Consider the following 26326-nt stretch of genomic DNA (forward strand, 5'->3'; position numbering starts at 1 on the left):
AGAAAGCAATATTTTCAGTGACAAAGGAAGGTCTCAAAATCCAGTGAAGAAAATCAACAAGGAATTCACACTTGAAGTCATAAAAATCAGTGATCAGGTACATGATGGAGTTTTACTCTTTATATTTCCCATGCTTAAATACAACACAGAAGAACAAGTTATGTTTTTAAAATTTCAGCCAAATACAAAATAATACATTTTCACAAGTAGAAATATATCAGGCTCCTCCTCACTTTTAAAGCATAAAAATCTGAACAACTGAATATACTTTCTTAACCCTTGAGCAAACTTGCAAAGGCCTTTATAGTAAGAAAGCAATTAAGCATCACACCTCATGTGAGAAGGAAATTATTAGCTGCAAGTGCTGAGTATTTTTGGTGGCAGGACTGCACTGCAATACATTTTTTAGGAAAGTACTACAGTGCATTAATCTTTAGGAAATATATATATGTGGGTTACTGGATCAGCATAATTATATTCCTCATTTCCTCTGCATCAGAAAAGCACAAAAATCACTGAATAACAGCATCAATTCTAACCAAAATTTTCAAAACAAAATGATGATTGATTCTACTGCAGTCTTTTCACATGATAGAGTTCCAAGAGCCTGACATGTCCTCAAAGACTGAAATTCTCAAGATGTTGAACATCTTCCCTCAGGAGAGATTACAGCCATGAATATTCACCTGGGAAGCTGTACTGGCTTTGGCTTACATGGGGTTAATTTTTTTCAAGGTAGCTTGTACAGGACAATGTTTTGGATTTGTGCTGAACACAATGATAACATAGACACTTTTTTTTTTTATTGCTGAGCAGAAGCTACAAAGAATCAAGGCCTTTTCTGCTTCTTGTAGTGCCATGCTGATGAAGAGCCTGGAGGTGCTTGGGAAGTGGGGAGGACACAGCTGGGACATTCCAGACCATGTGACATCATGCCCAGAAAGGAGAAGGAATGGGGGAACCATTTGGAGGGATGGCATTTGCCTTCCCAAGTAACCATTACATGTGATGGTGCCCTGCTTTCTGAGGGATGGCTGAACCCCTTGCCTGGCCATGGGAAATGGCGAGATGATTTCTTGTCTTGTTTGGCTTGCATGCACAATTTTTTGGTTTTGCTATTAAACTTTCTTTATCTCAGCCCATGATTTTTCTCACTTTTACCTTCCAGTTCTCTCCCCAGTCCCACTGGGAGGCAGTGAACATGCAGCTGTGTAGCGCTGAGTTACTAGCTGGGGTTAAACCACAACAGTTCCCTTTTGATGCCCACCATGGGGTGCAGAAGGTTCAAGATAACAGCTTTGATTGGAATGTGTTAGATGGAATTTATAGCCTTTATTGCTGCTTGGCTGCTTTGGGCAGACTCCTGTGCTGGCCCTGGTCTTGATGCTTTACAGTACATTAGTGTAGTGCTCATCTGTGCCTGCTTTTTGCTTTCCCTGCTGTTGTGCTGCTGATCCCCTCCCTCTGCTGAGCTTGGGGACATTTTGAGGACAACAGTGGTGATGCACAGGGACTGGCAGATGCCCGGGGCATCGCTGCTGTTTCTGTGCTGCTCTACTGGACATGCTGGAAGTCCAGTGTGAGCTTCAGTCAGAGAGACTGGGACCTGTGGATGTGTCCATGTGGAAGCAGAAATCTACCTGCAGCTCATGGAGGAGCCCACACTGGGACAGGTGGGCCTGAAGGAGGGAAAGCCAGAGCAAGCCAATGATGGAGTAGGCTCCTGGCAGGGATCTGTGGACACCCGGAGAAAGACCATGCTGGAACAGATTTGTTGGCAGGACATGTAACTCCATGAGGGATCCAAACTGCAGCAGGCTGGTCCTGAAGGACTGCACCCTGTGGAAGGGACCCAAAACCCCATGCTGGAGCAGAGGAAATGCTCCAGGCATGCATGGGACCAGAGATTCCCCTGCAGTTCATGGGGAAAGACCATGGGAAGCAGGGAATTAATTCCTTGTTTTGCTCTGCTTGTGTATGGGGCTTTTCCCTATTAAACTGTCTATGTTTCAAGCTAGGAATTTTCTCACTTTTACCCTTCTGATTCTCCCCCACTGGTGGGGAAAAAAGGGAATGGCTGTGTGGCGCTTATTTTCCAGCTGGACTTAAACCACAACAGACACATTGATGTATAGGAAAAAACCTTAGGTTTTACCCTATGAATGTCTCAGCACTGTTGTGAGTAAACTGTGCTAGTCCAGGCCCCCTAAAACCCATGCAAATTAATTTCCATCCTTCCTGTTAACTTCAGCCATTACACCAAAAGTAAGATGTTAAACAATGATAACAAGCACAAGGAAGTAATGAATTGGAAGTAATTACAAGCTGGAGTAATTTATATGTTATTTAGGAACAGATATGCTTCTATTCCAATATGAATAATGAATTATTTCAGCAATCAAAAGATAACTCACTAGCAACAAATCCAACATACACTTACTTCAGATCACTTTGAACAGCATCATTGATACTTCAAGCCCAGATTCTTCAGTGAACTAAAAACCACTTTAAAAAGCATTCATCAAATAAGATTGCAAAGTACTTTTACTAGCTCTCATTGTTTTCCTCTACATAAAAAAATACTAAGTTTTTCTCTGTTTAAAAAAAGGCATTAAAAAACACTTTCAAGTTGCAGTAGCATTACTAGATCATAATGCAGCTGAAGTAAAGCAAAAACTCAAAAAAAATAAATTATTAATTATAAACTTAGGTCGTAATAGACTTCTATTAAAACGAAAGGAAATATATTTGGAAGTTTGACAGCCTCTTAAAGAATATATTTTTTTCTTTGTTGAAATACAGGATACTTATACAAACATGGCATTTTACTTTCCCACCACTCACTCACTAATAATATTAGCAATAAATTTTAGGGTTTTGTGATATATTGCAATAGGAAAAAGTTCTCTTTAATTTCTTGATAATAACATTTTATACCCATTCTATCCTACCAGGAGAAAGCTCAGGAGTCTGTGTGCATTCTGGAATCCCGTTCCATTTCCAAGCAAATTCCACCTGACCTGTTTCAACCTGTCCTCCTTGAGTCTCAGTAGTTTCACTACAAATAATTTGAGATTGCAATGATGGCTGTCCTTGTTCAAGTTCAAAATTCATAATAAGGGAATCAACCAGCGAGTCCAATTCATCCAGGTTCATAAAAGGCACGTGCATTTTCTGGATAGGGTTGTTTGTAGAAGACAAGGCAAATAAACTGAAATAGTTGTTAACATATCCAGCAATAACAGAAATATTTCCTGCAAAGCTCCTGAGAGGGCTGGTGTTTCTGTACAACCCTATGAGAAACAAAACCAAGAAGAATCAAATAAAGCATTTTGCAGATACCAAAGAGCCCTCTCCCTTGCTTTGCAAGTCTCCTGTAGCCCGTAGGTTACAGTTGTTAAATACCTTGTAACACAGAAGACACAATTTGACAGACTTCAGTCAGGCACTGCTCCAGTTCCAAATACTTCACAGCAATCTTAGTGCTCTTCTTTATTTCTTGATATAGAGAGTCTTCTGGCAACTGAGATTCTGTTTCTTTCTGTATTAATAAAGAGCAATTCAATGAGAATCAAATACATCATAGTATATTAAGTACTAAACATGTCTGTTACGGTTTCAGTCACATAGATCAAGCCAATACTGAAACACAAAATCAAATCCATAACATTGCTAATATCCTATTGTCATATAAGACAGCACTGAAAAGAGGTGCATATGGTTGACAGGGTTAGGAAAATAAAAAAGAAAATTACATGAAAATCCAGGAAATGTTTGGCTCATAGAAGATAAGTCATCTATCCTGGCTTTTAATTCAAAATACCAGTAACTGTGGTCATAAATGATGACAGCAGTTATAAAACAATTACACTAGCAAAGTTGATCTTTCAACTTAAAAAAACACACAACCGTTAGTTAGGCTGTTCAAGACGAGCACAAAAAGGAAGATACAAGTACCTCCAGAAATTTTTTAGCTTAAGTAAAATTAAAATAAAAGAGCTTTGAGTGGAAATGTAGTATCAAGGAAAGTTAGTCATTCCAGTCAGGAATGCTGCTCTGACAGGAAGTGTTATCATGCAATCATAAATATACAGTATGTATGAACATGTATATATATATATATGTATACACACATTCCACTTCTTAGATAAATGCATCCTTAAAATTTAAATACCAGACTCAAAGGACATTTTTGTGAAACATTTCTCTTACCTTTCTGCAGTAAGACATGTTATTTTCAAGGAATCTGGCTAATGCCACCACATTATCCTTTATTCGATTTTGAATCTACAAGAAACTTTTAATTATTTTGTATACTTCATTCAAGTCAAAGTTGATTAAAAGAAAAAGAACAAACACACTAAGGAGAAAAATACCCAAAAGAAAAATCATTTTCTGCAATTTTTTTCCAAAAAAACATTTAACTGGTAAAATACATGTAATTACATCTGCAAGGTTTTAAAACCCTTACTATGGGAGGATCCAATGAACACGTTTAAATATTCACTGAAGAACAGTTGTCCTGTAACTTTGTATCACTATTATTTTAAGTGGCAGGGGTAGCTCTGGTGTTTTATTTCCATTTTCACGGTAGCTGCACCAGTGACAAGCATGTGCAGAAATCCTACAGATACTTAAGGATTTGCTGCAAGTGAACAGTGTTATTTGGAAAGCAGAGTGTTCAGTTCCTTTTGCTGGAAACAAACTATTTGGGAGTTAAGCAAAAGACATTGAAATAAAATATTTTGGATGGTTTCACTACTATCTGTATGATTAGGAATGACAACAGTGAAAACCAGAGTAGGAAGAAAGTTTTGCTTTCCTTGAGAGGAACAATTTATTACTCAGATGATTTCAGTCTTTACTAAGTATTTTCTTGGAATTCAGCCAGTCTCTCTGTCAAAAGGACTTACCCACTAAGAAAGTGGTGTTTCCAAGGGGTACACAAGTAACCTCCCTACTGGAATTTTCTAGCAGTTACAGAAATATTTTTAACCATGGTGCTTATTGCTTATACTTTAGTCTCTACTTTGCCTAACTCCCTACAGTATCATCTTCCTCATGATTTAAAATACAAGTACAAAAAACAAAACATGATCAAGTGTCTCCCAAGATAGAGTAGCAGTTTCTAATCTTCATTTCATCTCACCTCATTTTGTGGACATTGTTTCACAAGTTCTTTCTGTACTGTTCTTGCTTTCTCCTGTACAGCATCAATGAGACATTCCAGTCCTGAGCCTACTCCATCATAAATGGCAAGTACAAATTCCTTTTAAAACAAAGGTTCAAAATGCACTGGTTAAAGAAACAGATGTGGTCTTGAATTAAAACAGATTTCTACAGTAGACTAGAAATAATTTTGTTTTGAGCAAATTACTCAGTGCAGATTTATTCAGACACATCTTCCTTGGACCACAGAAGCTCTGTTCATATTTTTGTGAATTCCATGCAGTACTTACACACAGATTAGTAAAATATAAATAGCGAATTTCAGTGAAACAGATAGACTTGTATAATCTCGGTGCAGGTACAGTCCTAAAAGCACCATACACTTCTTTCTCTTCATAGGTTTAACTTACACAGATTTACAGGATGTGGTTTTTAAGGAAAAAAAGGGTATAAATACATCCATTTTCACCCTGAATTTGAAGTATTAGGTAAACTCTAAATATCTTAATTCAGTTGATGAAGTCGGTATATGGAATGATTTGCTCCTGAGTAGTTACTGATAGTGTGACCTCAACACTAGAATTCCTAATTCATAATCAGTATTTCTAAGAAATATTTCTTCACCTGTAGACTAGAGGCAGGAATGTTGTTCTCTTCAGGAAGTGAAATATCAGCTGTTGTGACTACTGCCAAGTGTCCTATGCATTTCATTGCTTGTTTCACTGTTTGGTTTACTTTGTTCCATGCTTCTTCCACCATCGAGGATATATCTGAAGAACACCCCTGAGAAAAAAAGGCACATCTTTCACTGATGCCATAAAGCACCTTTGGTCAAAGAATGCACACTTGCTATACAGCAGGAGTTCCTAGCACACAATATTCAGGCATTTTCAGCTTTACATCTTCCTACTTTAAATAGCTTATCTATCACAGCTATAAAATCATGCCTTCCAACCACAGAGCAACAATACCATTATACTGCATAGTTTTAAAAGAAAAAAAGATTCATAAGGCTGTAGTGTGCACAAAAATAATATTTACTGGCCACTGGTTTATGAGTGTATAAACATCACCTCATAAGAAGCAGCACCTCACTATCTAAACTATCATTTGCTCTTATTATATGTTTAATTTTACCATTTTACAAGCAAGAACCAATGCTTCTGTCAGGGCCTGGACACAGGAAGGTCTGCATTACTCTCTAGTAGCACATGGAACTACCAGCTTAGCCAGAAAAAATGCAGACTTGGCTATTTATCTTCCTTAGGTGCATTAGTTTGTCATTACACATATTGGACATTTAAGTGTTTTTAGCAAGTCTGCAATAAATACTACATCAAGACAGAGAAGTTGTCTACACACAGATGAATTCTTTAATATGCTTTACCTGCAACAGCAACTGTAAATAACCTCCCAAGTTCATTATTTCCTGTTGCATTTCTTCATCAACTTTTCTAGATCCAGGACACTTTTGGACATTATTAAGCCAGAGTTTACTTATAACCACAATCTGGTCAAAAGCAGAGACAATTCTGATGCTGTAGGACTGAGCAGCACGATCAAGAGAGAAAACTATAAGAGAAAGAGATCTATCAGCTCCATCTCCTTTACAAATGAACGTAGGAACATTAATTCATGTGACTAAAAAACACATGAATGCTTGTGCATCTGAAAGAAGTCATAAGAAATGTTTAAACCACTATGAAAACAAGACTTACTGTTTTCCTGACATTCTTCATCTTGCTGTTCATAGGCTTTTGAAATGGCAGACACCCCAGAAAAGATTATAAACAAATTACTTAGGAGACTATCTGCTATGCTTTTTCCTCCTTCACGACTCTGTCCAAGCAAATCTAAAGCTGAACTTATAGACTCCTTGCAAATTCCAGGAAGAAACAATTCAGAAATGCTTGAGCATATGCTGGACTTGTTCAGTAAACCTGTACAAGGTAGAAGCAAAACAGACATGCATGAAACTCTTCACAGCAGTGAGCAGTCAGTGTATATAACTTATAACTTATGTAGACATTCACCTACATAAGACGGTCATTCAGAAAAAAATGTGTAAAACGTTCTAAATGATTTATAAATTCTCTTAGTACAAATTCCATAGTGGAATTCTTTAACATGAATACATTTGTTTCAACGATCAAATAAAAAATAAAATTCAACTAATCTAAAATAACTGAATGCATACAAGTATTTGGAAGACTAAAGCATCCTATATTTCAGGGAAAAAATGGTTGTAAAACCTGGCCAAATGCTTGGGGAAACCTCAGGAATTGAATGAATAGCAATAATTCAAGCAAATTAAGTCCCCATATTACTGTATTAGGATTCAGCATCTTTCACCAGTTAACCCACATAGTTAGGCAGAGTAATGTTCTAGATAAATTTCTTAAATTAGGCTCCTAAAGTGCTGGTCAGCAAGTTTTTGCCCTAAGAAGGGATAACCAAAAATATAGAAACCCTTGCTGTTAACACCTTTATATTATAAATTTGAAGGTATCATAAGCAGGAGATTTTTAATTTTGCTTTCCATCCCCAGGTTTTTAAACAACTATCAGAAGCACCTGCTTTTTATGCATGTGGTGGGTTCAAATTCTCAGTATGAAATGAAAGGTGTTCTGCCATTTAGCAAATACCTGATAGATAGGAAGTCTGTTTATTCTGTATAGATTGCAATTTTATCTCAGACAAACATCCAGAAATTCTCTTGTTCTTCATGAAGCTTCTACTTCTAAGAAAGGATGATAAAAGAACATGAAAAACATTGAAAAAAAAGCATTTCCATGATGAGCTACAGCTTGAACAAATATGCGAGTCAGTCATAAACAGTTATTAGGCTGAAACTTAAAATAACAGACCCAGACCACATGCAATTTACTCCTTAAAAACAATGCTTTGATAGCATACAAGAGGGAAGGAAACATTAAAAACTATACCTGCACTGAAAATTGGAAAGCTCTAGAGACTTTTGCCCCGTTTTTTTGTCCATGGAGGAAATCCAAGAGAATGAGTGAACACAAGAGAAGACTCACCAGATGACATAAGTGTATGAGAGTGGAACAAAGCATATTTAGATAATTACACAATTATTTGCTTTGTTTTAAGCATAGAAGAGTAGCTACAAACTACTTTTACCTTCTTCTGGAAAGCAAGGAAATGGAGCTGTCTGAAAGGTCAGGTTCCCACTCATCAGCAGGATCATAAAACACATCAACAGCTTTATTTCTATCATTACTCTGAAAAAATAAAGCAAGCACAGGGGAGGAGGAGAGTTAAAAAAAGAAAAGTTATAAAGTAGTCAACATATGGATAAACAGAACACAATAATAGAAACTGAAGTTTTTCTATTATTTTTATTGTTTCCTTTAGAAATTCAAGTTTTTACAACATAATTGAACAACCAAAAGAATCACAAAGCAGTCCTTGTTCTACTGCTCCTTACTCTCTACACAAAATGACCTGAAGTCACTTGTTTCTATTGTATTCTTTTTGTTTGACAGACAAATGCATCTGCATGTTTTTAGTGAAAAGTAGTCATTTGTATTGCTGTTAAGATATGCAACACAAAGGACCACCAAGATTTTCCTCCTGTATGCATTATCAAAACCTTATCCTTGAAAAATATTACTGATTACTAGTGGTTCTTCTTCCATTGTTACTGACCTCATAGAGTTCTTTCATTGCCGCTAGTTTACATTCAAATTTCTCTAGGTTCCAAAAAGTTGTTATTCCCAGTTTGATGTTACGAACCTGCACCTGAATAGAAGACACTGTACCTGTTTTATCATCAATTTTGTCATGCCTAAGTATTGGAGAAAGTTAAAAAACAAGAAGACAAAAATAAAGACAAAAAAAAACATTAATATTGCAAAAATAAACAAGATGCTTGTAGGTAGAATTATACAGAGGCTAAAAACATGACAAACACAAAAATTTCTTCAGACATATTGCATCTCACAGTTACCATGCTTTAGGGCCACTTGGATACGTGAACCAAAATAAGGCAGACATGGGCATGCAATGATTCACCTCCAAAGCACACTGCATTCAAAATAAATTATCTATAGCATATCTTTAAAGCTTCATCTAAAATTCAAATCAGAAATTCACATTTCAAAGTAACAAGGCTCAGTTACACTCTTAACTAACAATAGTTTAGAAAAGAAATTTATTATGTTTAATCGCACAAGACTGTTAAAAGAAACACCAACAGCTCACTGCACATCCCAAATCCACCCCCAAATATATACATAAGTATTATATATCCGTTACATATACACATCATAATCAAGTAACTCAGATACTGACCTGCAGAAAACAGTGTTTTTCTCTAATGCACTGCTAATGGCGTTAGCCTCTCTAATCATCACAGACAGCTTCAATGACTTCCAGTTCAGTGGAACTAATAAAGAACATAAAACATACTAACTTAGTGAACCAAACTATGCGATGCAGCAACTTCAGGGTTAAAAAAACATAAAGGGCAGAAAAGAAACCACAACCCAAATGCAAAAAAGTAATCTAGCTAACAATAGTTTCAAGAATTCCCAACACATTGGCAACTACTCTTCCAGGCAAGATTACCCTTTTAAATGGCTAGGTAAATGATATTTCAGAAACAGAGGCATAACACCAGACACCATATTATTATTATTATTATTAATCCAAGATAGGAAACTGAAGAAAACAAATTCTGTTACAACAGTTTCCCCAATGAATTAATGCCTGACCAGTGGAGACAGACAGGGAAGGACTTTTAAGCAACTAGAAAAAATACAGACTACAGGTATGTCCACCTAACCACTCTAAGTGTGATTAAACAGTTTTTAACACAGTCCAATACACACAGCTGATGAATAGAAAGGACTAACAACCAGAAGACTTCTTGTTCAGGATCACTAGAGTATTAGGGAAACACAAAAAGTTCCTGTATCAATACCCATCACTCATGCCCACTGAGAAAAAGAGAAGCCAGCACTGGCTTTGCAACATTATGCATATACATACTCATCACTGATTTATTCCCACTTCCATGATTCTTCTGAAGGGTATGGATTTCCTCAGCAATCTTCTGCTTCTCAGCTTCCAGAGCTTCCACTATTTTTACATGATGAATAGTATGGTCTTCTAGAGCCTTGGAGAAAATGGGTAGTGGTAAAAAAAAAATAAATCTAAAACTCCTAATGCTGTTTGTTGAAGATAAATTTTTTGATCCTGCCATTTTAAAGACTCACAGAATTAATTTTATACTGTGCATCTGCTATAATAATATGAAATAATTAACTTTCAAACTGACAGTTCTCTGGGTTTGCTTACATACTGCAATGCTCAAAAAAAATAATGGAATTAAAAAGGAACAGCTTTTTAAAAAAGTTTTATTTGTTGCAGCAGTCATATATATATGAACGCTAGCCAAATCTCAGTTATTAATTACATTAATGTCTGGAGTAATAACTTTTGCTAGAGGCAGCGGTTGCTAAATTTTGGTGCAGGAACAAAACCATCCACATTATTTAAGTAATAAGGTCAGCATTAGTTAATCCCCAACATGAATACATTACCATACTCAGGTTGCAAACAAAACATCGGTTCTGCATAAAATCAAGTAGAAAGTACACAATAACTGATATTTAAACTGATATTTAAAAAACATACAAAAAAAGCACCTCCCAACCAAATCAGTTTATTACCTTAAAAGGTGTTTTTTTAAATTACCTGCTTGGTAGCTAAGGTCTCCATTTCTAAGCGCTTCTTATTGAAGTGGAGCTCTAGCTCAAGGCTTTTCTTGGCCTTCTCCAGCTCCTGTATTTTAGTTTTGGCTTTTTGGTTATTCTGTTCTTGGATTTGCTTCTTAAGAGATTCTTCTCTCTAATATCAAAAAGGAAAAGTGAGAGGAGGAATACTCCTTCAGTATTTCTGACCCATCCTTCAGGCAGATACTCAATACATTTAAAACTCACAGCCTCTGTGACATGCACAACTCAACGTCAACAATGGTTATGTCCCAATTCACAAGCATAACTTTAGGTTTTCCACAGAATATCTAAGCTATGAGATACATCATTATTGTGTTACCATGATGTACTATTCTATACTAACTTATCCATGTTGCAACTGTACCAAAAAACCAACTACAAAGTAGCATGCAAGCTTGGAAAGAAAACTGTATTAATCAATGCAGTGTAGTGATTTAAAAGCCTCATGCAATAAGGTAGATTCTGTAGGTATTTTTCTTTGCTTACAAGTTACAATCCCTGAAAGGACTCTGCAGAGGATAACTACTTGACAACTTCTGTTATTAAGGCTGACTTTTTTAAGAGGTTTCACAAAACTGCTGCTATAATATGCAAAAGAAAAAGAAAACCAAAACAAAAAACACATAAACCAAGCCCAACTGAGCACCGAACAAGCAGATAACACATACTGCAGGTTCTGGTTTCCTTTATTGATAAATTTCATGTAATGATGCAATAGCAACTTACCACCTCTGCTTCCAAAGATTTTATTTTGCTCTCATACGCTTCTTTTTGTGACATCAGTTCTTGCTGAACCATCTCTTTTGCTATTTGGACACTTTGCATCATTTCTTCCTTGGCTTTGAGTCGTGCCTCTTCAATTTCTGATTCAAGCCTACAGGTGTCATACATTTAAATTACTGCTCTTTGTCTCTTATTAGATGCATATAATATATTTTTCTGTCATGAGAGTTTAAGAGTTTTTTTAACAAAATAATGTAAACACTTTACATAGTTTTGATTTCACGACAAAAGGTAGACACTTCCTATGTAAATACAGAAGACATTCCAGAATTTCAAAGTCCACTCAATTTCCATTCTTATTACATCATTTTCACAAATTTAAAGAATTTAAATTGCAATGCAAACTCAATCACATTAAGATGCAAAACTAAATTTTAAGTCAATAAGCCTTGTGGTTTAATAACACCCCATAATGAAGTAAGTATAAATAATATTTCACTGTCTCTCAAATTCTCCACCACAGAAGACCAAGGTTATTATTTTGGGTTCTTCTCATTTTCCGAAGTCATTTTCTTCTCAGTCTTTAAAGTCATGTTCATACTCATCATATGCTTGGGGAGATACATGATTGAAGAGATACACTACTCTGAGGATCCCTGCAGCTAAGTGTTTCTATAATAGTGCTCTACATTGTTGGTACCTGGATTAGCTTGTGGTGATTGAACCTTAGAGGAGTGAATCATTTCAGCCAAGTCTGTGACTTCCATTATAAATGGAGTTGCCATTTTCCAACTTTCCCCATTGTGAAATAATTAATAATCTTCAGTTACTTCTAAAACTAATTGCATGGTTTAATTAACAATTGAACTTATCTTCAGAACAAGAAGAATCAATACTTACTGTGTTCGCTGTGCAATAAGCAGCTCATTCTTTGCAAATTCAAAATCTTTAAGACCATCATGCAAACACAAAGTCCCACAAGAAGGTGTTTTAACTTTCTGAACCTCTGCTGGATGATTAAACCTGAAATAATGGTCTCCCCCAAGGATCACTCGATCACCCTGTTTGGAGGAAAAAAAATCTGCTGAAACTTTCAGATTTATAAGCAAATTTTCAGTGCTTAAAACATGCAGGTGAAGCTAGAAATCAAAGAGGAAGAAACCTATTTATGGTTACACAGTGTTCTCGGAAAACTTGCAGTTTGAAGCCAAGATATTAACAAAGCAAAGAAACCAACACATGAACAAATTATTATTACTAGATCAATTACTTACATGATGCAGAATTGTTGGGTCCAAAATGCATTTCCCATTTACATATGTCTTGGCTTCTCTAAGTGGAATAATACTTACTTTGCCATCAGTATTTTTAATAACACTGAAAACAAGAAACATTTACAGTATTAGCAGCTCATGATAATTCCAAGTGATGTTTTTTAATAGACTAAAATGCAGGCTTTAGATGTTACTGTTTTCCTAGATGTGTATTGTCTTCGTACTGTTTAGGTACAACACAATTAATGAATGACAACCTATATTTTGGTAGAGAACCTATATTTATATCTAGGAATCCACTGCTAGAAAATTACTACAATACACTGTGAATTTCTTTGATTATGTGATGCTTTTAGTAACTGATTAGTTACATTTCCTACAGCATTTTTTTCAAGGATTGGTTGCATGGAATGCACTTTAAGCAGTATTTCTGCAGTGCAGCCAAGCTGCTGTTTATTTTTACTAAATTAAGAACTGTCATGGCATTTCACTTTTCCACTGAACTTAACATACTAATTATCTATCACACAGCATTATTTGATCAGGTCTTATTCATGTAGAAATGCTGCAGAAGAAAACTTTGCTGCATGAATGAAATGAACAAAGAAACCAAACTACCTCTGTTAACAGATTTCTAGAGAGAACAGAAGGTAGTTGCCGTAATCATTGAGCAGTACAAAAAATATCCCTACATAGTATTTTCTTGGCTAGAAAACTGTATTTTGTTACTGCCAGAAGGAAGAGTGTTTCCCAAATGAAAGGGAAGGGCGAGAAAAAACTTAAAATAAAAAAAGAACACAACAAACCAATGGTCATTAGCAATCAGCACTCCGGAAAGCTGGATATCATGTTTTGAATTTGGTGTACACCTTCCAACTGTAGTTTCTCCTTCTTTGATCATATATAACAGCACCTCAGAAAGCTGAGGATCTTCATTGAGATTGACAAGGTTTGGTAAATGATTGTCCATTTTGAATGCAATTCCAGCTTTCTAGATAAAAAAAGAGCTCTGCATTAAAAAACAATTTACGCATTCAAATATTTACATTTTTTCTAAGAAATCACAGCAATCTGTTAACAGATGAGTATCCAGGAAACCAAATCTTACAGCTACTCTCATTCTTCTGCATGGTTTGCTGAGAGTATATTTTCTGTACTTTGTCCTATATAAAAAAAAATGTACCTGCAATTCTTTTATATCTTCCAATTTCCTTTTTTCTGCTTGTTCAAGTTTTTCTTTCCAGGCCCTTAATATGTGGAAAAAATAACATATTAGGAGAAAAACTGCAGTATATAAATTGTATCATTTCCATTTTAAATTAAGACACCAATGAGTGCCTGACCTTTGCATTTCTGCCATGTTCCTCTCCTGCTGACACAATTCTATCCTCAGAGATGTTATTTCCTGCAAATAACGCCTGTATTTTTCACGGTCAGTGTTCAGAGCACTTTTCTGAGCTGCCTTCAGTTTTTCAATTTCAGCTTTTAATTCTACATTAGACAAACCAGACACGCAGTACACATAAAAAATGAAGGCAAAACACAATTCAGCAAAACAGTACAAAATTAATCCTGCTACTTATTTAAAAACAAAATACTTTTCTCTATTTCCAGTTCTCATCCAGTTAGATGACCTAACATCTCAGTTAGGTCAGATGTAGCCTAATACATCACCTCAAGCTCGCAAAGAAAAATAATATTAAAAGGAAGACATCCCAAACTGTATTAGTCTAGTTGACCAGGGGACAGTCAACACAACAGAATATTAGTAGTAACAACTCTTAGAAGAAATAAGCTAAACACACATGCAAATGACAACCCTGAAAGACTACAGATATCAATCTCACCTCTGATTAGCTGGACATTTACATCTTCATTTACTTTAGCAATGTTGATAATTGAACAAGCCTGTTTTGCATAGCGAAGGGTGCTGAGCGTCTCCTCAATGCTGCTGGCAGCTGGGCTCACTGTGGCTATCATGGTTGTTTGGGAATTGCCACCAAGACTTTCCTTTAACAGCCTTCATTGGACAGGAGAATACCAGTCAATCCCTGGTCCTCACACTGATGGAAAAATTCGAAACTTCTCAATTGTAACAGATTAAATACAAAATACCCAGGGTCTTGCTACTTTTTTGAGAGGGCCTGTTAGCTACTTAAAATACAAACCAAGCTCCTGATTAGTCTTTATCTGGGGCAATAGTTTAATTTCTTCATTCCACAGGTCATTTGAGAGACAGTGAGAAAAAGGATGGGAAGTGGTGCCTCATGAATAGAAAATCACAGTCTCAGAAAGCCTCTGTCTCTAGATATAACGTACATACCAAGTAAGGACGGATTCCCGGTAAGGAATGAAAGTTTTCTTTCCATTTTGAGATTGTTTAGACAGTGCAGAAATAACCCTTCCAAGGGTCAACAGTGATTTATTGATACTCACACCTTCCTACACAAAGCAAAAATAAAAATATTTATAATACAGTTGCAGTTTCTTGTGTGATGTTATCAACTGTACTGTTGATTAGTTACATTCATTTAATGTATGCTACAGCTGTACCACATTAAATGTCACCAGTTATTAAAAAAGCAATAAGATGCAAGAGCATCTGCATTTAGAAAGAACAAAGACCCTGCCTTGAAAATAAGTAGTGTTAAGAACCATCAAACTTATGAGGGCAGCTTGAAATAAAGTTTCTTATTAGAAAAAGCTACTTAATTAGATGCCCCCAAAAAGGGGCAAACCTCAATTCCATATGATATTTGATTCATGATTTCCAAAGCCACACAAACAGAAATGCATCCATCCAGTGCCCTTACTCCTCCTGCAGGATTATTAGACCTACATAACACAGGGAGAGGTGTTCTAAGCAAGATCTGCCACATTGCCCAGTCCAAACAGCTTCTTCATGCCACCCACCCTCACTGGCAAAATGTGATGTAATACTGGTAAGTATAACGGCTATATAGATATCCTTTTATGGCTACAGTTCCTGCCTCAAAGTCCCATTAGGTGAGCATGCTTTGGAGTTTAAGGGTATTCTTAGAAATCTGTGGAAATGGCTTGATTCCTATCTCTTTATTTACCTTCAGCCTTTCTCCAGTGGTCTGAGCCTTTGTACAGCACTCACTGCCAGCAAGATCAATTAGATTTATGTGACTGGTGAGTCTACGTTCACACTGTTCTTCATTCACAAATTCTACCTGGAAAGAAATGGACATGCTGGCATTCAAACCAAAATAAAAAGCCTAAGGATAACCAGAAATCAGACAAGCTGTTTACATTAAATACATAAAAATTTCATGCTACCATTAAATTTTTGACAGGATACTCTTGCGTACATCCCTTGAAGACCAAGCTCAGACTTATAAACAATCAGTTGGTTGTGGCTGAATAACTGCTCAAGCATGAACTGCAAACCCAACAGATTACCAGGCTAGGGGTTTGGGTCTGAAGTTTGATGACTGCAGTCAATCCAATTGCAGTTATCCAATAAACATGCAAATCAGTAAGCTGTTAATAACTTAGCTCAATGAAAAGCAGTTAAGGAGTCAGTGGAGAAGCTCAAGACCAGCTATGATCGAGAAAAATCTATGTAGTGGTGAGAATATCAAGGAGAAGAAAAAAGGAGAAAATCCAGGAAACTGGGACAAAAAATTAAATCAATCAAGAACAAAAAACCCCAAACCAACAAGTCATTCGTCAATGGAGAAAATTGACAGTCTATAGACTCCTGAGGAGCTCTACCTATTCCATTTCTGTCTTCAGACCCACATCACTAAGTCAGGTTTTGTCTTTTAAGCATCTGGAAATCAGATGAGGAGTTGTAGTCCCTATATCCTGGAGACACTTGGGGAAGAGGTATCCTGAAGCAAGAAAGTATTTATTCAGTGAAGTGTGTTGAAACTGAGCAGAAGTTGCATCTCCTACCACTGCCCCAGTTTGTTGCCTGCAAGAACTCAGCATAGACACACACCTCACACAGTCTAACCTTCTTAGAAGCTAAGATGTGTTGGCAGCAGTGTGAAATTCAATTTGGCCTCAGTTAGGATTCCTGCTACATCTCAAAACTCACACTGAGAAGCTTGGAACTACTCCTAGATCTGTCAGCCAAGACATATTTATACTGCTGCTATAAATATACTTAGCACAAAGACATCAGAACCTACTCAAAGCATGTAAAATAAAACAAGTTTTGTGATGTAGAAAGCCATGTTAAAATGCCCTGTGCTTTATTTGAAGATCTTCAAGTATATTCTCACAACTTTCTAGGCAGCACACAAAAGAATTTTTTACCAGATTTGAACAGATACAAAAAACTCCAGCAATACCTTGGTTTGTGTCATGACAAGGGTGAAGACAGAATGGGATCTAGAGCTCTTGTCATTCATTACTGTAGCAGCTGTTGCTCTCTGCTTATTTCCTAGTTCAAGCCAACTCTGTAAAAGACAAAAGTCATGAGATGAAACCATGCCCTACTTTGGATTGTTAACTGAAGATTTAAATGTTTGCAAATACAGTTATTATCATAAATTATGTCTATAAGAGAAGAATTAAAAGTTAAACTTTAGAAATAACTATGTGAACAGTGACACTTGACTGTACAAATCTACTCAGCTCCATTATATAGGACTAGTCTTCATCACTCTTACAAAATAAGCGGAAATATCAGAGACTACTGGATAGTCTGTTAAACATTTTCTTCCCATCCATAGAATTTAATTTTCAGCAGTGAGCAGAAAAGGAGCAGGTAGAAATACTTGTATTCCCTTTTAGTAACTGAAAAACTCTTACCTGAATATCAGAATAAGAACGAACAACATTCCTAGAGCGGGGGAAAAAAAAGACAAGTTTGGGTTCAGACAGTTTTCTTTCTATAGATTTCCCTGCTGCCTGAGTCCTGCAATATTTCCCCAGTTACAAAGAGTACAAATACATAATGAAAGCTGCAGTTGTCTTGAGACTTCCACATTTTCAGATTTCACTAAGACAGTGAAGAAAATATATCAAGCTAGTCATAGGTATGCATTTTTCTGAAACTACATAACACTGGGATCTTGTTTAATTTACTGGTGAGTACACAAGCTTTCACAGAGCCTCAAGATATCCTCTCTCAGGATTACACCATAAATCTGTTAAAATAAGTACAGTTAAGACTTACACTGTCAGGCCTTCCACATATGGTCCTAGCACTGGATGTTCTCTTACACGAAGCTGATGAGAATAATTTCAAAATAAAAATTATTAGGAGTGCATTAGTTATACCTAGTACTCAAGAATATCCTAAAAAAAGATTCTACAGCACAAATCTATTATATTTCTACGTAGCTTACCCCAAACTCACTGGCAAAACTCAGAGTGAAAGCACTCCTGCTTTAGACAAGACAGTACATTCTTAATTTCAGTACATTCTTGATTTCGTTATAACAAGTCTACGTAAGTCCCAAGTTTAGGTAAAGGTCTTATTTCAACAGCAAGTTGGATGTTGCATATCATCTTTTGCTTACCATCTGTTGAATCTATAATAAACTAATATTAAATTTACACACAAATTCCAGGATAATGTCCAATGTCAAAGCAAAGAATGCACCTTTTTTTGATAAATCAGACATAATAAATTTCTTCCCTACATACACTACTTAGGACAAATTTATTTAATTTATGGTTTTACATATTCTAATACACAACCACTGAACACTAGCTAAACTGGTTTAACCAATAATCCTTAACTAGTTAATCAGGCCAATCTGGTTTCTTTCCCCTCTACTCCAGCTCGTTAAGAGAGAACCAGGCAACAAAAAAAGAAAACTCCATCTAAATTAAAATACTGTAACTCAAGTTATATTGTACAGAAGATTCTTATTATAAGCTGGAGATTTAGACATATTCTAGAAGACTTTATTAAGGCTGATAAAATTGTCTTAACTTTTTAGATGAGGGGAGGTTTCAACTATTTTGATAGATTATACTGAATCATTTTGTTTCTATTTCAGCATTGCTTAGCATTTCTCCAGTGATGAGCATTTTGCTTTAAGTCGTGTGGTGATATTCTGATACTTTTAGGTTTTTTTTTACTTGAATCCCATGGTTCACAACTAAGGCACTTAGATAAAAAACAATGATCACTTGCCCTTTCTGTATTTTTGTTTCAGAATAAATGCCACTACTTCGAGGTTATACAGATACTTGATTCTGTGAGCAACTTACTTGTTTTTTCTGTCCATTTTCAGCTTTAAAGACAAGCAAATCATGAATTTTTTCATTATATACTTCAAAGAAGCTCATTTCAAGATGATACAAAACCTAATAAAATTAATAATAGTTATTAATATAGTACACAAAGCATATTCATCATCCTTAGTTTCAAAAATTTACTTAGAGTATCAGATCCTGATTTTCAATGTTATAAACATTTGTTCTGAAGGGACTTTCCAAGAAAAATTAGACCATGAAACAGTTTGGGTTGAAAGGGACCCCATGAAGGTTATCTACTGTAACACCTCTGTTAAGACCAAAACTACAATTTATTGGAATTCCATCTATAGACATTCCCACATGGAATTTATAAAGCACTTTAAAAAAAGCATATATATCCACTTTAGAAGTTTCAGCATTGGGCTTTTAGTACATGAAAATGTTGTTTTGTTTGCACCTGCACTCATCATCACCTTCCCTTAGGGATTGTGCTTCTACAGCATGATATTCGCCACAGGGAAGGCATGGATTGATGTTATCAACATCCTGGCATGGAACAGAATGACCTAATGGAAAGTTAAACTTTGATTCTACCCACAGCAATTTAAAAAACCAAAAACACCACAACAACACTTTCATAAAAACACATTTTTTTCCTCTGAAGGCATCTGAGTCTTTTTCTCTATTTTCAAGAAGAATGGTATTTTCTTTAAGAGACAAGGAAGATTGCAGCTAAGCCCCTAAAGCACTGGAATCAAAAAGACAAGACTCAAGACAATTCACCGCAACAGAATCACAGTGCATAAAGCAAAGGAATAAAAAAAAAAAGCTCTGCATTTTTTATAAATTATACTCTATAGCCAAACTCAGCAATAAATAACTTCCTTAAATTCTCCAGTGTCTATCAAATCTTCTGAAGGATTAGACTATTAGATGTTCACAGGTATTAGGATTCAATACCTAGAATTAAAATATAAAGTAGTAAAGAAATTTGGAATAGTTAAAAATGGAAAGGTTTGCCTGAATAAAATTAACTCATTGTTAAGGTCTATTGAACCACAAGTCAGTCATTACAGACACAATCAACCACACAGAAAGAAATATAAAGAAAGTAAAGGGAGTTATTTTTTGTTTCAGCTAGAATACTGAAATGGAATACTATAATTTGAATACTATTACAGTGTATTTTGCTTTGATACATGATGTTTAATAATAAACTCATATTTTTGAGCTCTATTTTACTGCCTCTCCACTGCAAGTATGGAGCCCACTGGGATTTTGTTTTGCCTGTCCTTTCATAAATCTTAAAATGTAAGACACGCAATATAGAGGAAAGAATCCTAGTCCAGTGATGCAACAAAAATATCAAGCCCATATTTCTTTCTCATACTACTGCCATTAGGAAAGCAAAACAATGTTGATTTTTACTGTTTAGGGAACCCTATGAATCAGAGCTATGAATACAAATAAGATTTGAATCAGCAAAAGAATATGAACTCTAATAAAGGGATCAGTACTAAAGTATCACTTTCCTCATATTCCAATAGAAGGTCAATGGCATAAGCATATCACCTGTTGCTTGTCCATTTGTGCTATTTGATTGAAAAGATCTTCACAAAGCCTTGGAATTATTCCTCGATCTTCATCAAATCCCATCATTCTGCAGTCAACAAAAATCCTTCTGGATTAATTTTCTAACTCTCCATAGACAGTTTTAATGTTAACTGTACAGATCTACAGTTGCCATGCCACACACTTTTAAGTTATACAACAATAAGTAACAGAAATTAACCTGATCTAAACTGGCGCTTGTCTAAATGTGGAGTTGGACAAGGTGACATCCAGAGGTATTTTCTATTTCATCCATTGAGAAATATGTTGAAAACCCAAGTAAAACAAAGACTCTACAGCAGCTGAAGAGCCTAAACCTATAGATTTTCAGTATCTTAACATGTCCATTTTTTATATTCTCTGCACACTTTCAGTGCAACCTAAGCCTGTCTCCAGCTCTGGAGTTTTTTCCCGTTGAGTTCTGCCACAGCACCATACCAGGGCACTGGAATAATCCACCTGCAGTCAAGAGACACACAGTGCTGCACAGCAGAAATCTGCTGTGTAAGCTTGACAAGAGGACCCTGGTACTAATTTCAACCTTGCTCAAAACACAAAGGGGTGAAGGTAAGTTATTGTTCAAGTGAAAGAAAAAAATCCAAACAAAATCCCTACAAATAGGATAACAGTTGCAATCCTGCGTTTATCTTTCTTTTAGGCAAAAAAGGCACTGTTGTTTAACAGTGTAAGTAAAAACTGAATTCATCCACTTAAAATGGAAGTTCATCAACTTATAAGAGAACTTACTTCTGTGTAAGTTCTATATTTATTGTAAATTGAACAGACGTTTCTGGTCCTCAACTACCTTTATTAAAGGGTAGTTTATAGAGTTTAAAGAGTTAAAAAACTCAAACTAATTTTAATATATGCATATATAAATATGCATATTTGGAAACCAAACAGCTCACTAGGCATTCTATTTCAAAATATAAATAAGGTATACACAATTGGCTCTAAACCTTAAAAAGGTTAGTTTCCTGGGATTATTTTGTGCAAAGATTTGATTTCAAATTAGCAGTGCCACAAACATCTAGATTTATTTAAAGTTCTGATGTGTAAGGACCAAAAGTATAATGATCGCTCAAATGTCTTCTCCAAAAAATATGCTATACTTTACTACGACACTTCATGCACAAAGTAACAAACAGTGGTGAAAAACAGCACTGGGAGAGTCTGACAAGCTCTCTGCATTAATAAAGGCTTTCCTTGACTAAAATATCTGAAAAATTTTTCTTTTCTCCATTAAAAGTAGAAAGAATTCAGTGTCACATACATTAAAACATTTCAAAGTTAACTTGTACTTAATTGCTATAAATACTGGTTTAATTATTTTTAAAATACACAATAACCTTTTAACACAATTCAATCACTCTGAAATCTATTCCATTCAATCTCTTTCATGACTTAACCCTGCGTAACAATTGGCAGAATTTTAACAATTATTAATAGCAACTTACGTGTATGATTTTCCAGAGCCAGTCTGCCCATAAGAAAAAACACAAGCATTGTATCCCTCAAAAGCTCTTTCAAGGAGTGGCAGTGCCAAAGTTTCATAAATCATTGCTTGGCTTGCAAAATTAGGATGACCCTTGTCAAAAGACCAGAAAGAGAAGTCGTAACTGAAGCTGTAAATTTGGTTTGTGGATGGATTTCGTACAATTGTCTCTGAACCACTCATGGAGATCACAAGGAATGAGTTTTCAGTTTTCTCTCTAAATGGAAAAGGTTGGAAAATAAAAAAATATAAGCTGCATGCTTTAAGTTAGTCATTTCACTGCCTAATGGAAAATAATAAAAAAAAACAGTGATCATTGCTAAAAAGACCTGTTTGAGGAACATACAAAGTATTAAGGTTCAAAACAGTTTTGTTAATGAATATGTAAAAAACGGACCCAAACATTAATAAACTCTATTCAGTTTCCTAATAAAATCTATCTTGGTGTTGCATGAAGCATCAACTGATTTCGAAGTATGTATTATATCCTTATTGGATCAATGATGAAATAGCAAGTACAAAATAGAAATCAACACACACTGTTAGCACCAGAAATAAGTCCAGGATACAAACCTGTTACTAAGGGGCCGCACCCGCACAGCTACAATCACTTTGCTGTTTTTCACTTTGAAAACATCTTCCCCAGTACTGCTGCTCTCAGCTAAAGTTTCTGTGTTCACTTTTGTTTCTGAGCTTGTACTCACAGGAAGAGAGCTAGAGACACTAGGGAGTTTCTTGGCTAAAATTTGCACATCAGGTGTTTGTTCATATGATGCTGACTTGAGAGATGGCTGATCTTGAGAAGTCCTGCTCTTTGGTGTAAATCTTTCTGTTAAAACTTTTGCTGGTGTCTTCGGTCTTTCCAAGATGCTGTGTTTTATCATCAAGTGCTGTACCCTTTGCTTTCCAGCTAACTTATTTAGATTGTCTTTCTCATTCAGTTGTTCTCCTGACAGCCTATCAGTACCTTTTGAGGTAATGAACCGTTCTGATTTTGGAACTTCATTTTGCAACTTTGTGTCAGCAGTGCTTGTCTTCTCTCTTAAACACGTGTTGATAGCGTTTTCACAGACACCACCAACTAAACCAAAGGAATTCTTGCTGTTCAGGTTATGCTGCAACTTGGTATTTGACTGACTCTCAGTTAACTTCAAGTTTGGTTTAACACCATCTGTACCCTTAATATTCTGTGGAAGTGTAATCTTGTCATTTCCTTGTGCAAAGTCATCACTTTCCTTTCTAGACACAATATTCTGATTAATTTTACTCTTCTCTGTGGAGCCAGTCCTCACACGCCTCCGCAGAGTAAGTCTTTTCTCTGTTTGTAGTTCTTCTGTACTCTGTGTTGCATCACTACCAGACACTGATTTTTTGCTTGCTCCAGTTCTCCTCTGGAGTGTTAATCTGCCTTCCAGTTTAAAAGAAGTTGACATATCACTCACTTTTTCACAAGCTGAAATCACATAGGTCCTATTTACTTCCTCAGTCTTATTCTGAGGACATGAAGTCAGACAATCCTTTTCTCCCAACACCTGTGGCCTCAGCTGCTGCCCAGACACTTTACTGCTGGCCAGGGTGTTGTGTGAGGAAGCCTTCTGGAAAGCGGCCGTACATCGTGTCCCAGCAGGACTCCTGGCAGGAACTGCATAAATAGGCATCTTGTATTCCAGCTAATTAAAACCCAAATGTTGACAAGTATAGCACCTTTCCTAAATGATTATTTCTAGTTGCTGCTTCGTGAGGAATCTGGGGAGACAAAACAAAAATTTTTTCGCGATGCTTATGTGCAGTGTGACTTATGTTTTACTGCATGGGAAGCTCCTTACAGATACTGCAGTACATGTTCCCAAACGTTAAGAACAATTACTATCCTGTTTCACTACCAGCATTTGTAAAAAAAAGTATTTTATATCTGAATGATTGCTTCCAACAACAGGCTATTTGACTTGATTTATTGAGTTCCATGATTTGTGTCAGAAAGTAAACTAAGCATCACAAAGAATCAAAAGTTGGTAAAAATAACAATCGAATTATTTAGCAACAAAGATGACCATGGATATTTTTTCCAAGTGATCTACCATGCTTTCCAAACTCAGGAAATTCCAGATGATGTCTCCAATCACTCACATCTATTTACACTCTTTGTGTATCACAGCTAATAGACTACAACAGAACTACAAAATTAACCTTGAATAGGTAGTGTGTTAACATGGAAGGAATATTTTTTTTCAGGATTTTGATATGCAATATATAACCCAATATCAAAACAGGACAGTTAATAAAGACAACTATTAACAGTACCTTTGGATGTTATTTTAGTGCACTCTGGTATATAGACACATAGCAAAACAAAAGACACCTAGCCTAGGGAACAAAAGAAAACTGTAAAATATACTCCCTGTCCTTTCTACATGTAAATATCTTGAAAGCTTTATATATGTAATCTGAATAAGAAAACATATTTTCTCTGTTGCATCTACATCATAGTTAACATAGGTTGTAATGGGTTTGATATCAATAACCACTGCAGAGCTGCCAGCCGCAATTAATCCATGGTTACAAGTCAACAAGTTACCTACCTTTGGTCCTTCAAAAGCTACAATATCATTAACAACAGCAGTACATGGTCAGGGGAGAATAGGGAAGGCAAGATGAAAGCAAGTGATGTAGAAGAAATAATTTAGCCACTGGTTCAATAGAAGCTTTCTTTAATGCTACACTTGTAAGCAATAGCTTTCAGAGTACTGTCAGACTTCATGCAATTGCATCCACTTACACGTGTCATGACTGCACACTTTCCATAGCCTCCAGCTTGTGAGGAAAATACCAAAATTTCAGAGCAGTGCATTTATTGCTCAGTCCAGTTTGATACAGGAAACTATGTTACATGACTAGTAAACTCCAAACTTTGTGGTTCGCTCTAGCAGTCAGTAAATAGGGAAACACGGTATAAACTAGAAAAGTCCATCCTTCCCATGCAGCTTTAATATAACTCTTGTAAGTCTTTCCCTCCTCATGCCACAACTGTGCCTAATGAATAATCACAAAGTCTTTCTGAAAATGGGGAGAAAAGTGAAACTCTCCATTAAAGGCTCCTTCGCTCTAAAATAAGGAATGAGGTTCAGTTCAAGAGAACTGAACTCAGAATGAGAAATACGCTCATTCTTCGTTTTTGAAGAACTACAACCACTAACTAGATACGAAACGCAAGCGCTCAAAGCTGGAGCGACCGGCAGCTCTGTTATCCCTCAGTAAAACTCCCCTCCCTTCCGGGCCGAGCCCCGGCAGACCCCGCACGGCCACCGACCAGCCCTCGGGGAGAGGCTGCAGCACCTCCAGACCCGCTGCCCCACACGGCCCAGAGCCCCACGGCCGACCCAGAGCACGGCCCTCGGGGGGGAAAGCCCCGCCGGAACGCCGAAGGCTCCGTCCAGGCCGCCCTCACCTGAGCGCGCCCCTCCTCAACCGCCGCCCGCTCGGGCCGCGGCTCCGCCCCCGCCCCGTTTGAACGCGCCGGGCGCGCCCGATTGGCTCCGCGAGGCTCCGCCCAGGCCCGGCCCCGCGGCAGCGCCCCGCGCCGCCAGGGGGCGCCCCGACGGGCCGGGCGTGAGGCGGAGAGCGCGGAGCCAGCACAGCCACGGAGCCCTGGGAGCGCTGCGAGCCCACCCGGATCCCACGCAGGGACACCCGTCCCGTACCCGGTACTGCAGCTGCACCGCACTGCCCTGTACAGCCAAAGCACCGCTGAAAACGGGAGGGAAAAACGGGTAGGAAAGGAAGTAAATGAACACAGGATGGACTCGATACTTAAGCAATGTTGGAACTCCAGCACCAGGGGAAGAAATAAAAACAGGGTGCTGGAATCAATGGATACCTATGCGCATGAAAGACCCACTGATAATAAACATATACTAAACCATCTATACCTAGAAACAAATAGAAAGCTTGCTACAAGATAACTGAACCAGGTTGTTGATACAATTTTATTTTTACACAACCTGTACTTGCATTTAGTTCCTGGGGCAAACGTGGTGTAGAATTGTTTGATTTCATGATTGTTGAACAGTTTGTAGAATTTTGGTACAGCAGGGGTGCCCATG

The 26326-nt window shown here is 36.8% G+C and overlaps 1 protein-coding gene across 1 annotated transcript; it reads right to left on the reverse strand.

Annotated features, from left to right (window-relative positions):
* Positions 1-2308: 2308 nt before the first annotated feature.
* Positions 2309-25720, reverse strand: KIF14 (kinesin family member 14). Its single transcript, XM_015636864.1, has 30 exons — positions 25672-25720; positions 22800-23972; positions 22189-22443; positions 20693-20780; positions 19133-19228; positions 18087-18139; positions 17720-17750; positions 17257-17364; positions 16012-16128; positions 15255-15373; positions 14779-14951; positions 14275-14422; positions 14115-14178; positions 13738-13922; positions 12932-13034; positions 12558-12718; positions 11661-11808; positions 10894-11046; positions 10186-10312; positions 9487-9580; positions 8842-8980; positions 8314-8414; positions 7815-7909; positions 6888-7109; positions 6557-6741; positions 5794-5952; positions 5150-5269; positions 4213-4287; positions 3406-3541; positions 2309-3293 (listed from the first exon to the last, which is right to left on the reverse strand). Exons 2-30 carry the CDS (start codon positions 23882-23884, stop codon positions 2932-2934), a joined length of 4902 nt encoding a protein of 1633 aa, XP_015492350.1. The 5' UTR covers positions 23885-23972; positions 25672-25720; the 3' UTR covers positions 2309-2931.
* Positions 25721-26326: the final 606 nt, after the last annotated feature.

Source organism: Parus major, chromosome 8 (genome assembly GCF_001522545.3).
Source record: "Parus major isolate Abel chromosome 8, Parus_major1.1, whole genome shotgun sequence".
In the NCBI taxonomy this organism is placed as follows: Eukaryota; Metazoa; Chordata; class Aves; order Passeriformes; family Paridae; genus Parus; species Parus major.

Excerpts from the sequence above, each read along its gene's own strand:
- KIF14 (XM_015636864.1), bottom strand. The coding sequence starts at position 23,884 with ATGCCTATTTATGCAGTTCCTGCCAGGAGTCCTGCTGGGACACGATGT. Across the intron at positions 15,374-16,011 it reads CCACTGGAGAAAGGCTGAAG|GAAGGTGTGAGTATCAATAA; the intron begins GTAAATAAAGAG and ends TGCTTTGTGTAG. Across the intron at positions 12,719-12,931 it reads ACCCAACAATTCTGCATCAT|GGTGATCGAGTGATCCTTGG; the intron begins GTAAGTAATTGA and ends TCCTCCAAACAG.